This window comes from Aquila chrysaetos, chromosome W (genome assembly GCF_900496995.4).
Source record: "Aquila chrysaetos chrysaetos chromosome W, bAquChr1.4, whole genome shotgun sequence".
NCBI lineage: Eukaryota > Metazoa > Chordata > Aves > Accipitriformes > Accipitridae > Aquila > Aquila chrysaetos.
The window spans coordinates 6,448,257-6,463,625 of NC_054457.1; the positions used below are offsets into that span (position 1 = coordinate 6,448,257).

The window sequence follows — 15,369 nt, forward strand, 5'->3', positions numbered from 1 at the left end:
AATGCATGTCTTGCACAGATGGCATTTTTTGTAATGTAACAACTAATGGCCTGTCGACACAGTATTCCACGTGCACAACTTCTATAATGGTCTGCAGTCTCTTCCCTCAAGAAATTCTGTATGATAAATGAAGGACTGTTAGGAGGCAAATTCACTCTAATGGTGTCCTGACATCTTTGATATAGTGTGTGATGGTGTGCAGAGTGAAGCCATGCATCTTTAAGATGTGTAAAGGTAGTTAAGGATTCAAATTCTGCAGTGTCAGGTTTTGCTGATGAGCCAAAATGAAAAAAAATTGTTTACCCAATACCTGAAGCATGGTGCATAAATAAAAACTTAAATGATCTAGATCATTCAGATAGATTTGTCCACATCCAGTAAGGAAATCCAAGGAAAGATGTTCAGTGCTCATGGTAAGAAACCACATTTTAAAAGCAAAACAAATGGAAAAACCTGCATTCAGAAAAAGAAAAAACCCAAAACCCAAACAAACAAAACCCAAACAAAGCCAATCCCATAAGATCTCATTAGGCTTTAGTGGCAGATTTTCTTTCAAGATAAAAAAGCTTCTCCTTCAACGTGTTTCTCTAAATATTTTAGGATTATGCCCAAGTTCTGACTGTAACCCACAGTAGCATGGAAGAAATACATCTGCTGGAGTTTCTTTAAAAGGAATTAGAAAAGCAGCGTTACTAACACACACATTCAGCACAGTCAGCACACCTTAACTGCCAAAAACTTACCTTTCTGTGATTGTTTCTCTGAGACCACTAGCAATCCCTTTCACCACTGTACTAGCCTTTGGTGTCAGCACTACTTGAGATATAAAAAAGGAGCCCTTCTTTCTTCTTTCAGTGATTGATGCCTGGAGGAATTGAATCAGTTTTTCTGGATCTGTTGTGTTTGCCCAGGGAGCTGGCATCATCTGACCTGGCCAAAGAAATGGTACCTCGAGAGCCACTGGACTGTGATAGAACACCAGTATTTGGTGTTCCTTTTCCCACAAGTACTGGAGAGTTACTTCATGGGCAAATATAGCAGGACACATTTTGTTTCCGTACATGTCTTTGAGCATTTGGACAAGCTTTTCATGATGGTGTTTCTGCATTCCATAGAAGTGATTGAAGTCCAAGAAGACCACTTCTTTTGGGTGGTCAGTGAGAAACGCACTGATCTCTTCCAGACCCTCCTTGACTCTGGCACTGAATAAACCATGAGCAAAGTAGAGTTCATTGTCTGGGTCTCTGGGCTTGGTGGAAATTCTAAGATCAAAATACCGTATACCTGCCCCCAGCTGGCTGGTGAAGTTCATGGTCTGTGTAGCCAACCACTTCCTCATCAGCTTTTTAGCCACAGTCCCAAAAACAGACACAAAATTCTGGACCGTCTCTGGCTGTTCAGGCCCAACTGGAGAGGCTTCATCGATGTAGAAGCTAAAAGAGTCATGAGACCCTAGAAACACAACAAAGGAAAATGATCAATATTGTATTCATATATTAAAAGTCATTAATGATTTTTTCTTAATAAACATAATTTTCTGACCTGTACCAACACTTGCCAACAGACTCCTCCCCTGTCGTTTTCTCAATACACTACATTTGTCTGGCAGCATTTACCCCATCAGCACCTCGCAGGAACTTGAAGGAAAGGCAGTGCCTGTTTCACTGCTTGTCTGGGCACTCCCTCAACTCTTTTAGCTCTTACTTACGCCTTTAAGCTCACTGAAGTCAGCGGGCTCTGAACATCAAAATAAGCCTGGTATAACTTCAGCAAAGTGAGTCACATAATAAATCCCTAGAGCCAACAAGAAGAGGACAGTCTAACCCTACACACTGAATCATGTGCCATCTAGTTTGCAGAACCAAACAATAAAACAAACCATCCAAACACCACCACACACACACATCTTTATAGCCAGCTAAAATATGAGTTAAAAAATGCCAAGGACATGTATCCTTTCTGACCTTTTCCTTATTTCAAGTCTCATCTGCTCATCAAAAAGGTTATTAAATGCTCTTCTCCTTCTTAAATATACCTCTAAAATTCTTTGCTACAGTGGTTTAATGACAGCCAGCAACTAAGCACCATGCAGACGCTCACTCACTCCCCACCACCCAGTGGGATAGGGGAGAAAATCGGAAGGAAAAAGGTAAAACTCATGGGTTGAGATAAGAACAGTTTAATAGAACAGAAAGGAAGAAACTAATAATGATAATAATAACAATAATAAAATGACAATAGTAATAAAAGGATTGGAATATACAAAACAAGTGATGCACAATGCAATTGCTCACCGCTCGCCAACCAACACCCAGTTAGTTCTCAAGCAGCGATGCTCCCACCCCCACTCCCCCCAGTTTCTATACTAGACGTGATGTCACATGGTATGGAATATCCCTTTGGCCAGTTGGGGTCAGCTGCCCTGGCTGTGTCCCCTCCCAACTTCTTGTGCCCCTCAAGCCTTCTTGCTGGCTGGGCATCAGAAGCTGAAAAAATCCTTGACTTTAGACTAAACATTACTCAGCAACAACTGAAAACATCAGTGTTATCAACATTCTTCTCATACCTAACTCAAAAACATAACACTATACCAGCTGCTAGAAAGAAAATTAACTCTATCCCAGCTGAAACCAGGACAGTATCCACCCCTTATTCTATACCATTTATGTCATGCTCAGGTCCCATACTTTCCAATACATCCTAATCAATCATCATCACCTTTTCCGTCCTTTGAGATAGATATATATGTATACACACACAGAGATATCATTCCCTTAGTCTATGGGCCATCTCTATAAAATGTTCGTTGAGTTCATTTACTCCATGACTTTGGGTTCCATCTGTCATACCAGTCTTTCTGGGCAGGAGGGATGGTGCAAACTCCGCTCAGTCGGCAGAGCAGGATCGGGCTTCAGTGCAGTGTGGCAAGTGGGTGACATTGGACGCAGCAGGAGGATGGTGTGTAATGTTGGATTGTTGCATGCTGGAGTCAGTTCTGGTCCCATCACTACTGCGCTTCGCTCAGTTTTATCACAGTTCATTCTTGCGTGATCTAAGTGATTCTTACTGTAATACTATGGATATAGCATATAACATTTATGGTAATAACATACAGTGGCAGGGTTATATAGCAAGTAACATCAAACAATTTAATTCATTGGCTATGTCTTCCCTAACATATTTTTTATGTGCACTACAGGGACTTTACCCCCTTCCACAGTACATAAAAGTTCTGATTCGGCAGGGCCACCCCAATTGGCAGATCCTCTAGTATTAACCAACCAGGTGACTTTTGCTAAAAGTGTATCCCAGTGTTTGAAGGTTCCAACTCCCATTACTCTCAATGTAGTCTTTAACAGTCTATTGTATTGTTCGATTTTTCCCAGAGGCTGGTGCATGATAGGGGATGTGATACACCCACTCAATGCCATGCTCTTTGGCCCAGGTGTCTATGAGGTTGTTTCGGAAATGAGTCCCATTGTCTGACTCAATTCTTTCTGGGGTGTCGTGTCACCATAGAACTTTCTCTTCAAGGCCCAGGATAGTGTCCCAGGCAGTGGCGTGGGACACAGGATATGTTTCCAGCCATCCGGTGGTTGCTTCCACCATTGTAAGCACATGGCGCTTGCCTTGGTGAGTTTGTGGGAGTGTGATATAGTCATTCTGCCAGGCTTCCCCATATTTATATTTCAGCCATCGCCCTCCATATCACAGGGGCTTTAACCGCTTGGCTTGCTTGATTGCAGCACGTTTCACATTCATGGATAACTTGTGCAATAGTATCCATAGTCAAGTCCACCCCTTGATCGCGAGCCCATCTATATGTTGCATCTCTTCCCTGATGGCCTGACATATCATGGGCCCACCGAGCCATAAATAGCTCACCCTTATGTTGCCAGTCCAGATCCACCTGAGACACTGCAATCTTGGCAGCCTGATCTGCCTGCTGGTTGTTTTGATGTTCTTCAGTGGCCCAACTCTTGGGTACGTGAGCATCTATGTGATGTACTTTTACCACTAGCTTCTCTAGCCGAACAGCAATATCTTGCCACAGTGCGGCAGCCCAGATGGGTTTACCTCTGCGCTGCCAGTTGCTCTGCTTCCATTGCTGCAACCACCCCCACAGGGCATTTGCCACCATCCATGAGTCAGTATAGAGATAGAGCACTGGCCACTTTTCTCTTTCAGCAATGTCTAACGCTAGCTGGATGGCTTTCACCTCTGCAAACTGACTCGATTCACCTTCTCCTTCAGCAGATTCTGCGACTAGTCGTGTAGGACTCCATACAGCAGCCTTTCACCTCCGATGCTTTCCCACAATGTGACAGGACCCATCAGTGAACAGGGCATATTGCCTCTCATTTTCTGACAGTTTATTATACAGTGAGGCCTCTTCAGCCCGTGTCACCACCTCCTCTGGTGACATTCCAAAATTTTTGCCTTCTGGCCAGTCCATGATCACTTCCACAATTCCTGGGCGACTGGGGTTTCCTATGCGAGCCCGTTGTGTGATCAGTGTGACCCACTTACTCCACATGGCATCAGTTGCATGATGTGTAGAGGAGACCCTCCCTTTGAACATCCAGCCCAGCACTGGCAGTCGGGGTGCTAAGGGGAGCTGTGTTTCAGTACCAACCCAGAGAGGGCTTACAATCAGACTGTAATTTGGAATATGCATTCTCCAAAAACCCACAACACCTAAGAAAGCCTGTGTTTCCTTTTTATTAGTCAGTGGAGACATAGCTGCTATTTTGTTGATCACGTCCATTGGGATCTGATGATGTCCATCTTGCCATTTTACTCCTAAAAACTGGATCTCCTGTGCAGGTCCCTTGACCTTACTTTCTTTTATGGCAAAACCGGCTTTCAGAAGGATTTGGATTATTTTCTTCCCTTTCTCAAAGACTTCTTCTGCCGTGTTGCCCCATATGATGATGTCATCAATGTATTGCAGGTGTTCCAGAGCTTCACCCTTCTCCAGTGCAGTCTGGCTTAGTCCATGGCAAATGGTGGGGCTGTGTTTCCACCCCTGGGGCAGTCGATTCCAGGTGTACTGGATACCCCTCCAAGTAAAAGCAAATTGTGGCCTGCACTCTGCTGCCAGAGGGATTGAGAAAAACGCATTGGTGATGTCAGTTGTTGTGGGAACATATTTAGCTAACGGTCGCAAGAGCATTCCAGACGCCTTTAGAAGTCCTTGAACAGAATAAACAAGAAGACAAAAAAAGAAAGATAGCAATTAGAAGAACACAGGTGTGCATTCCACGATAAAGGGAACTTGGCACAAAGAACCTCAATGGAAAGTACCACAGGGGTGGATAATAAAAGTTGTGCTGATTAAGATATCATACATATGCAATGTCCTGTTTTGCTCATTAGCAAACTCACTGATGTAATGCAGGTGCTGTCGTCTGAATTCTGAGATCCACAGCTGGCGTGGGTGAAAGGGGGTGCAGATGAGGGGGTGTCCTGGTTTCAGCTGGGATAGAGTTAATTGTCTTCCTAGTAGCTGGTACTGTGCTATGTTTTTGAGTTAGGTATGAAAAGAATGTTGATAACACTGATGTTTTCAGTTGTTGCTAAGTAGTGTTTAGACTAAGTCAAGGATTTTTCAGCTTCTCATGCCCAGCCAACAAGGCTGGAAGGGCACAAGAAGTTGGGAGGGGACACAGCCAGGGCAGCTGACCCAAACTGGCCAATGGGGTATTCCATACCATGTGACTTCATGTCTAGTATAGAAATTGGGGGGAGTGGAGGTGGGGGGATTGCCACTCGGGGACTAACTGGGTGTTGGTTGGCGAGTGGTAAGCAATTGCATTGTGCACCACTTGTTTTGTATATTCCAATCCTTTTATTATTACTATTGTCATTTTATTATTGTTATTATTATCATTATTAGTTTCTTCCTTTCTGTTCTATTAAACTGTTCTTATCTCAACCCATGAGTTTTACCTTTTTCCTTCCAATTTTCTCCCCCATCCACCTGTATGGGGGGGGGAAGTGAGTGAATGGCTGGGTGGTGCTTAGTTGCTGGCCAGGGTTCAACCATGAAAGGGGGGAAGCGAACTATCCTGGGTTACTATGACAATGAGATAAGATGTGCTTGGGACTGTACATACTCAGATGGGGGAGGTGTGCTATCCTGGGTTACCATAACAACGTCTTCTCGTGACCTACAATTGCTGAGCACTGTTCTCTCCTGCAAAGCCACAGCACACCTCAGGAAGTCAAAAGGTGCTGCCAAGAGCAATGCAATTCAGACTTCACAGTCCAGTTAGCTTTAGCATTTAAACTGTTTGGGTGATACAAGCCTTGATAAAAAGATTACCCAGGAGAGAAAAATAAAAAAAGAATGGGAAAAAAGATATTATAGATTGTGCAGTGACCCAGCTTCCCCACAGGTAACTGCCTCACTTATCAGCTGTTCTTCCAGTGTTCATCACCAGTTGTGCACCCCTGACACCAACTGAAGGTCACAGGGCTTAGCCACGTATGTACACTCAACATCCCACTATCCAAAGGAATAGGAAGAGAGGCAGATACTACCTCAGGTAATGGAAAAATCCAGATAATGAACGAGTCAGAGTCAGAACAAGAGTACATGTATGACCCATTCTTGCATACGTAGGCCCAGTGTCTATGTATCTGATCACATTTAGTTATGATGTAATGTGTACAGACAACTCTCTGCTACCCATAAAACCTCTGCCTAGGCACATAAACCCTGTCAAAACTCTATGAGAAACAGCCTGGTTCTCCAAGCACCATGCTGCTGTTTTTAGGTAAACCAGTTAAAGATGCGCAGACAGCTCTATGCAAGTCAACTTGGATCTGGTAAGGAAGAGCTGAGAAGCCTAAAACTACCCCTCTGCAGCGGGACCAGGGAGCTTTCCCCATGAAATCCCCCCAAACTTTTGTTTTGTTCTCTACCAAAATTAAGAAACCTGCAGAGACTGAGCTGGCCACTGTTATGGATGCACGACTAACCAAATCCAACAGGTGTTAAAACTCAGATTTATTCTTCAGTAAAAAGTTAGTTAGAAGCCCGGTAACATTAGTGAACTACAGGCTCAATGGTGTAAGGGGAATTAGTACTACACAGGTGACTTAAGAATCCTTGAGATTTAAAAATGATGGCTCCAGAACGCGCGTATCACTCACCTAAAAGCTGAGGGCTCTCTCCCTCGAGGAGTTACCTCGGACGGTGCCCCGACCCGAGGGGGAGTCCTCGACTGCAGACCCGCTGCTCCGAGGAGGGCTGCCCATGTGTCCTCCGGCGGGACCCCATTTATACCCCTGTCGAATCTGACCTGTGGTCATTTAATCCTATTGGCCAAGTGTGTCACCTCGGTGTACCTGGCGCATCTCGATTGGCCAGTTCAAATTTCAACCTGCAGCCTCCAGGGTTTCCTTCCCCTTCTCCCTTCCTGGAGAAGTTTTGTTTCCTGCTGGCGGGATGGGGGGGGAATGTACTGCCACAGCCACCTCCCAGGTCCCACCCAAACCCCATGGTCACAACCACCAAAACTGCCACGGTTAGCTGAGGAAAATCATCCACAGTCTCATTCCCCCACCTCAATCTCCAACAGTCACATAGGATTTCTACAACTCCCTACCCATGAGCAGCTCCAGCACTGCCTATAAATTACCCAAGCATTTCAGGCAAGGTTGCCTGCAGTACCAGCAGGATCACGCAGAGCTTTTGGCTTTCTGAAGGCTCAGGAAAACTTTGAGGGAAAGCCAGAGCAGTGGGTGCTCTTCCTAGAGTCCTGGTCAGCCAAACAACCATGCATTCTTGTAACTTGGTCTCAGCATGGAAATTGGTATTTTCATTAAAAAAACAGACAAACAAAACCCAAACAAACAAACAACCCCCCCCCAAAAAAAACCCAAACAAACAAAAAAAAGTTGGACTTTTCTTTGCATGTGAGGAATATTTTTTAATAGGTAAGAATATCTGGGGTTTAATCAAGCAAATTGTCTGATCAGAAAGTAAGAAGAAATATTTTATAAGCCTGCATTTTGTAGGTGGTGAGCTAGCCCATGCATAACTCAAATCAAACTGAATCACCCCCTCTCAAGTGGCGAAAACAGAAGATCTATTTTACTTTTTGTATATAAAGCCCTGAAGTTTCTATTGAAAAAAAGACGTAAACCAAAATGAAGACATTTTAAAAATAAACCCATTAAACAAACTTGAAATGTCTTTGAGGTAACATGAACACAAATCATTCCACTTTTTAAATCAAATCTTTTTCCAGGTCATACAGCACAAACAACCTTATATCCACTTAAATAGTAGCGTTGCTACATATCAAGGTGCCGCGATTAGATCACTGGTCGGCCCGGACCAGGGAAGAGACAGATAACACACATGGTGTGAGCGTCAACTCCGTCTTTTATTGCGCAGTTAATTCCTTTTATACTACCAACGGTAGGTGGGATTACTGATATGTCATAGGGAGGCGACGACTAGCCTTCTACCTTTCCGTGACATCGCGAGATCTTCCGAACGCCGTACCCTACATTTCCCCCTCCGCATGTCCAACTAGCTCCTATTGGTTACACACACTATTCACACATTATTCATGCACTGTCCACGCATCCAGTTGCACTTAATGATTGGTTGTATCAACATTGTACACGCGCATAAACATAAGACATAATTGGTTATACTGACTAAAACATACGAGACTTATCTCAGTCTAATTGGTCAAGATAAACTGCCGAATTGAGGTTGTTTGTGCCAAGTTCTCTTTATCGTGGAATGCGCACCTGTGTTTTTCTAATTGCTATCTTTCTTATTTTTGTCTTCTTGTTTATTCTGTTCAAGGCCTTCTAAAGGCGTCTGGAATGCTCTTGTGACCGTTAGCTAAATATGTTCCCACAACAATTCCCCCTCCCTTTTTCTATTAAAAGAGCATTAACAGATCTAGACGCCACCATCCGCGAACTCAGCCCAGCAATCGGTAGGTGCCAGCTTTACATGGGCGTCCCCACAGAGGCAACGCTGGCCTTGCCGTACACCAGCCCGATGCTCTTTGGAAAATCCCGGTATTTGTACATTTGCAGAGGAACAGATTTCAGCACACGTGGCCAGCGGGTGCTAAAATTCGCCTCAGTTGAAACATAGGGAGCCTATGGCGTATGCGGTCGCTGGCCAGGCGTGCCGCATGAGTCATAGCCATCCTGTCTATTGGTTCATGGGCTTTGTGATGTGGTTGCAAGGCACAGAGAATCTTGACCTGTTATGTTGGCTAAGGTGACCTACAAGATCTATGAACACAATTAAACACAGTAAAAGCAACATTATACCTAATAAAATACACAAGAATAAAAGAAACCCCGATTTTTAACAAAGATACAAACCAACTCGTAAGTCCCCATCCCGCAGCTGAATGTTCTAAGCCGAAATGACAGCTTTCTTAATTGCTATAAAGCTCTTGCAGCTCCTTCTTGTCTCTGCAGTTCTGTTATCTTGTTTATTAATTGCTCTAGTGTCAGAAATTCGTAGCAGATACCCAAGACATCACAAGCCAGGAAAGGATAACAGCAATCTGTAAAGAAAAACACTCAAACACTATGAGGTTAGGGCAGGACGAACCATACGACTAGGGACCCATTTCAGTAGCCCTTCAGGCGTCTGTACACAGGCGTACCCCCGCCCGAGGCAACGCAGCTCAAACGGTCCGTCCCATTGGCGTGTCTGGGGATCACGCACACGGACCAGTGGGTAGGGGCCTTTCTCTTCCGTACTCGTAAAATGTTGTTGCGCCGTCGTCTGGTCCAGGTCCCCCTGAATTGTCTGATTTAATGAAGTTAACGCAGTTAACAGGAGACGCTGTGTACGGGGAACAGGTGAATTATCCCGTAAGCAGGAGGGCTCCGCCTGGTCCCCCTCCCTAAGACGATCTAGCAGGGTCTTTAAGGTTCGATGTGCTCGTTCTACAATGGCCTGGCCGGTGCTGTTATAAGGAGTGCCATGTACAAGGGCTATACCCCAGGTTGCACAAAATCGTTTCACCTTTTCCGCAGTATAAGCTGTACCATTATCCGTCTTGATCTGTCGTGGAATCCCCAGTTGGGCTATGCAAGCACGCCAGTGTTGTACAACCGCCAAGCTATTCTGCTTCCTGTGCGCTGTAGTGAGAATATATTTACTATAGGTGTCTACAGTAACATGCAAATACTGTAGTAGCTTAAAGGGAGCGTACTCCGATCCACTCATGTTGACTGTGGGCTACTTATGCTAACTCTAAATAATCAGGCTCAAAGAAATGTTCCCCCATTTTCTATGAAATCTCCCACAATTTCCCCTTTTTGTCTTTTGTGCAAGCCAAGTTACATGAAATGCTTTTGCAATCATACGTTCAACTATTTTATGATACGTGGTACAATCATTACAACTGCTAATATTACAATTAAAATAACTAAGCCATGCATAAGCAAATCTTTCAACCATCCCGTAATTCTCAAACTTGTTAGCCATCCAGTTAACCCTGTGTCAGTTATCGTGAGCCTTTTACTGTGAATCATATTGATATCGGGTGTTAGTAAGGTAAGTTGTCCGAGGCTACACGGCCTCCCGTTAAGTTTCGATGGAATTCCTCTCCCACGCTCTATTCCCACAAATTAAAAATATCCCCGCAGGTAAAGCAGCTGGAATAGAAAAAAGAGCATGATATTCTGGAATAGATATAGTTACACCAAGCTGTAGCATTTCTATATACAGGCAAAATAGCATTTACATTCTGACCCTTTCGAGTGGTGTTATAGGTGTAATTAAACATCACACAGGCATTCATGATGACTGATCTTAACAACTCTAACTCTGGAGGTTCTTGCATTTCTTGAGGCAGGTGTGCATACAGCAGGAAAAGTAAACATGGTATCTCCTTGCTGTAGAGCTTTTTCTCGACAGCGTTGCATCAAACTGTGTATTTTTTCCCAAATTATTAAGTGAATCGTCATGGATTAGACAGAGGCACAGAGTTAGAGGGATTAGCAGGAGAAGGAGATACAGGCAGTGCAGCAAAGCCAGGTTCCGTTGTAAGTTCTGCAGACCCTGGAGAGGAAGTACCAGGCGGTTGGGGTGGGTGGATGGGGGACAGTGGCGGCACGGCAGCGGTCCCGGCCGCGCAGAGGCCGTGGGAGGCAGCAGCGGGGCGGCCGCAGCAGGCAGCGGTGGAGGTAATGAGGGATATAAATGCGGCTCTTTTTCAGAGTCCACCCTGCCTGATGCAAAAGAATTATTATCAGAATCAGAATCCTGCTCATTAGCGGCCTGCTTACAGACTGCCTCCTCAAAAGCAGTATCAGGTTGTACCCGCCCGCAAAACTCGTTGCAAGGCCGCCACTACCGGACGCGCTTCCCGGTGTTGCTCTCTCTCCAGTACATGGCGTATCATGTTGCCTAGGGACGAACCCGCTGGCAAATGAGAGACAAGCGCTGCGCTCTGTGGGTTAGCTTGAGCCCTAGCACATTCAAGCACAATCGCCTCTTTAGCCGCCTCCGGGAGGTTTGCCGCCTGCACAGCAAGCTGAAGCCGATCTAAAAAGGCAGTAAACCTCTCGGCAATCCCCTGCGGAACTTTCACGCAAGGGGGGGGTCCGCTCTATCCATGGCCGCGACACACCCAAGTGCGGCCAAGGCAGTTGTTGCAAGTGCCGTAAAGTCACGCCCGCGTATGCCCTGTGCCTGTGCCTGAGGCGTTGCAAACCGTCCCTCCCCATGAGCTGCCGAACCACCCGCCGCAACTCCTCTCATGGATACTGGGGGGGGGCGCACCAGGTCCCGCTGGTGCCGCCTCTGCAGGAAAAACCTCCGTCTCCGCCGCACCCTCCGTGCCCATGTCCGCGATCAAAGACGGACCACTCTGCGAGCCCCGCTCCACGGCCGCCCGCTCCGTCTGAGTCCGACCCGCTGTCCCCGAGGGCGCTGTCCCCGCTGTCCCCGAGGGCGCTGTCCCCGCTGTCCCCGAGGGCACTGTCCCCGCTGCTCCCGAGGCGACGCTGCACCCGCAGACGCAGCAGCTCGCACCGCCAACCAGCACGCCTCAGCCTCCCGTCCCGCCGCGACCACCTGCTCCACCTTCCCCCAACTCTGCGATCGTTCAGCAGCTCCGCGCTCGGATCGGAGCAAGGACTCCCGAATCTCTCCCCAATTTGGGGGGCTCAAAACTTATCTAGGAAACTCAATGTCCCCCCGGCGCAGCATCCATTGGATGCATTCGCCCGTGGGGCCCCTCCTAATCGAACCGCGGGCACCCACCTCATCAGCTAACTCCTTTAATACCTTAATCGCTTGCGCAAGCCTCATCGTCGCCTGTGCGACCGATCACGTCGGGGTCACCACTATGTAGCGTTGCTACATATCAAGGTGCCGCGATTAGATCACTGGTCGGCCCGGACCAGGGAAGAGACAGATAACACACATGGTGTGAGCGTCAACTCCGTCTTTTATTGCGCAGTTAATTCCTTTTATACTACCAACGGTAGGTGGGATTACTGATATGTCATAGGGAGGCGACGACTAGCCTTCTACCTTTCCGTGACATCGCGAGATCTTCCAAACGCCGTACCCTACATAAATCTTTTGAAGTCAACAGTTTTAACCTGTGAAGTAAGCATTTTAATTCTTTCAAACTATAACTATGAAAACCAAGGTTAATTCATCCCCAATGGGAGATTACAGATAAAGTACAAATCCAGAGCCCAATTCTAAGCACACTCAACTGTTTGAATGATTTTAATTATCTGCATGAATGTCTGCAGGAAAGAGCCCCATTTTGCTTTACCTTCTTTCAGAATAATAGAATTCCAAATTGTTTTGGAGTATACATTAATACCAGCTAAATTGAAGTCATTGAATATCTGGGAGCAAGAAGAGGCAGGCAATGACAAAAGAGGAAATGTATTCTGGTCGTGTTTGAGAATGTAAGCAAAAAAGGTGACAGGAATGACAGAGAATGAAGCTATTAAAGCAACATTTGTTACATTACAATTAACTTCGCAAGAATTTAGATGCTGCTGCAAATACAGAACAATCACAATTTACACATCCAGTCCTATCAGTTCCAACAAACTCTTCCTCCACTTGTATCCCCTTCTGCCTTGAAGACCTTGGTGATAACATGGTTTATTGGGTTTGCGTAGCAAGGTTTTGGTAGCGGGGAGGCTACATGGGTGGCTTCTGTGAGAAGATGCCAGAAGCTTCCCCCATGATGGACACAGCCAGTTCCAGCTGGCTCCAAGATGGACCCACCACTGGCCAAAGCTGAGCCAGTCAGCAACGTTGGCAGCACCTCTGTGATAACATATTTAAGAAGGGGAAAAAAAAAAAAACCCTGCAACAAAAACAGCACCCAGAGAGAGGAGTGAGAATATGTGAGAGAAACAACCCTGCAGACACCAAGGTCAGTGAAGAAGGAGGGGGAGGAGATGCTCCAGGCGCCGGAGCAGAGATTCCCCTGCAGCCTGTGGGGAAGACCATGGTGAGGCAGGCTGTCCCCCTGCAGCCCATGGAGGTCCACGGTGGAGCAGATATCCACCTGCAGCCCGTGGAGGACCCCACACCAGAGCAGGTGGATGTGCCCGAAGGAGGCTGTGACCCTGTAGGAAGCCCATGCTGGAGCAGGCTCCTGGCAGGACCTGTGGCCCCATACGCTGGAGCAGTCCATTCCTGAAGGACTGCAGCCCTTGGAAAGGGCCCATGCTGGAGCAGTTCATGAAGAACTGCAGACTGTGGGAAGGACCCACGTTGGAGAAGGTCATGGAGGACTGTCTCCCGTGGGAGGGACCCCACGCTGGAGCAGGGGAAGAGAGTGAGGAGGAAGGAGCAGCAGAGACAACATGTGATGAACTGAGCACAACCCCCATTCCCTGTCCCCCTGTGCCACTCGGGGGGAGGAGGTAGAGAACTCAGGAGTGAAGCTGTGCCCGGGAAGAAGGGAGGGGTGGGGGGAGGTTTTTTAAGATTTGTTCTTATTTCTCATTATCCTACTCTGATTTGATTGGTAATAAATTAAATTAATTTCCCTGAGTTGAGTCTATTTTGCCTGTAACGGTAATTGCCGAGTGATGTCCTTGTCCTTGTCTCGACCCATGAGCCTTTTGTCATATTTTCTCTCCCCTGTCCAGCTGAGGAGGGGGAGTGATAGAGCGGCTTTGGTGGGCACCTGGCATCCAGCCAAGGTCAATCCACCACACGTTGGATAAAGAAAGACAACATGTGCTTCCTTCCTGCCCCATGACTTCCCAGAACTGGTAGCCTCTCCTTTATCCCCCATCCTCTTCCTTCAGGAGATTGTTGTGGAACATTTTTAGCTAATGATCACAAGAGCATTCCAGACGCCTTTAGAAGGCCTTGAACAGAATAAACAGAAGACAAAAATAAGAAAGATACCAATTAGAAAAACACAGGTGCGCATTCCACGATAAAGAGAACTTGGCACAAAGAACCTCAATTCGGCAGTTTATCTTGACCAATTAGACTGAGACAAGTCTTGTATGTTTTAGTTAGTATAACCAATTATGTTTTATGTTTATGCGCGTGTACAGTGTTGATATAACCAATCATTAAGTGTAACTAGACGCGTGGACAGTGCGTGAATAATGTGTGCAACCAATAGTAAAATAGCTAAACGCATGTACGGATGTAACCAATGTATAAAATGATGTCTGATGCTCTAGTAAAGTGGACTTCACCTGATCACATTGGTCTGTGTGTGCTGTCCTGTGCCTCCGCAGGAGATAAAGGTCTATTTTCCCTCTTCCACCAGATGAGGCCTGGACCAGCCACTGGAATTGCACATAACTGTAACTCTGACCTTGGTCCTGTGCCTAGGGACATGACATCAAGAGTCTGTGCTGTGCTGTGCTGTCTTATCAGGATTGTTATTGCAGGCAAAGTTGTGTGTCAAACGGACAATCTGAGAAACCAGATAGGTGCACAGTAATTAGTATGCAAACATTTTAACATTGTTTGCAAGGGTGAACAGACCAACTTTGTGTTAAAAAAACACTTCAAAGTCAAGTTTTGTCAACCTTTGCCAGGTGTGGTTTCTAATACTACTGCTGCCATGGGTAGACCTCTGCATTTCTCAGCCAAAACATCTCAGCTGGGGCACCTTAATCCACATGGAGTGTCACAGCACAACTACAACAGACACACCAGCTACTGGATCAATGGACACAGCCTAGAGCTGTATGTGGTGAAGTACAAAACATTCAAAACCCAGCACAAAGCAACTCCTCTTTGATCAATGTAATACAGAACAGAGAGCTTATATTTCAGAGAAGAACCACAGAATAGTTGAGTTTGGAAGAGACCTCTGGAGGTCATCTGGTCCAACCCCCCCCTTCTCCTGT

General features: G+C 46.2%; 1 protein-coding gene across 1 annotated transcript in view; it reads right to left on the bottom strand.

Moving 5' to 3' along the window:
- Positions 1-15,369, bottom strand: part of LOC121232761 (PI-PLC X domain-containing protein 3-like) — a 169,566-nt gene that overhangs the window by 49,786 nt on the left and 104,411 nt on the right. The window contains exon 2 of the mRNA XM_041121174.1: positions 744-1,452. Coding sequence (XP_040977108.1) covers positions 744-1,452 — 709 coding nt within the window. The remainder of the gene's footprint in view (positions 1-743; positions 1,453-15,369) is intronic.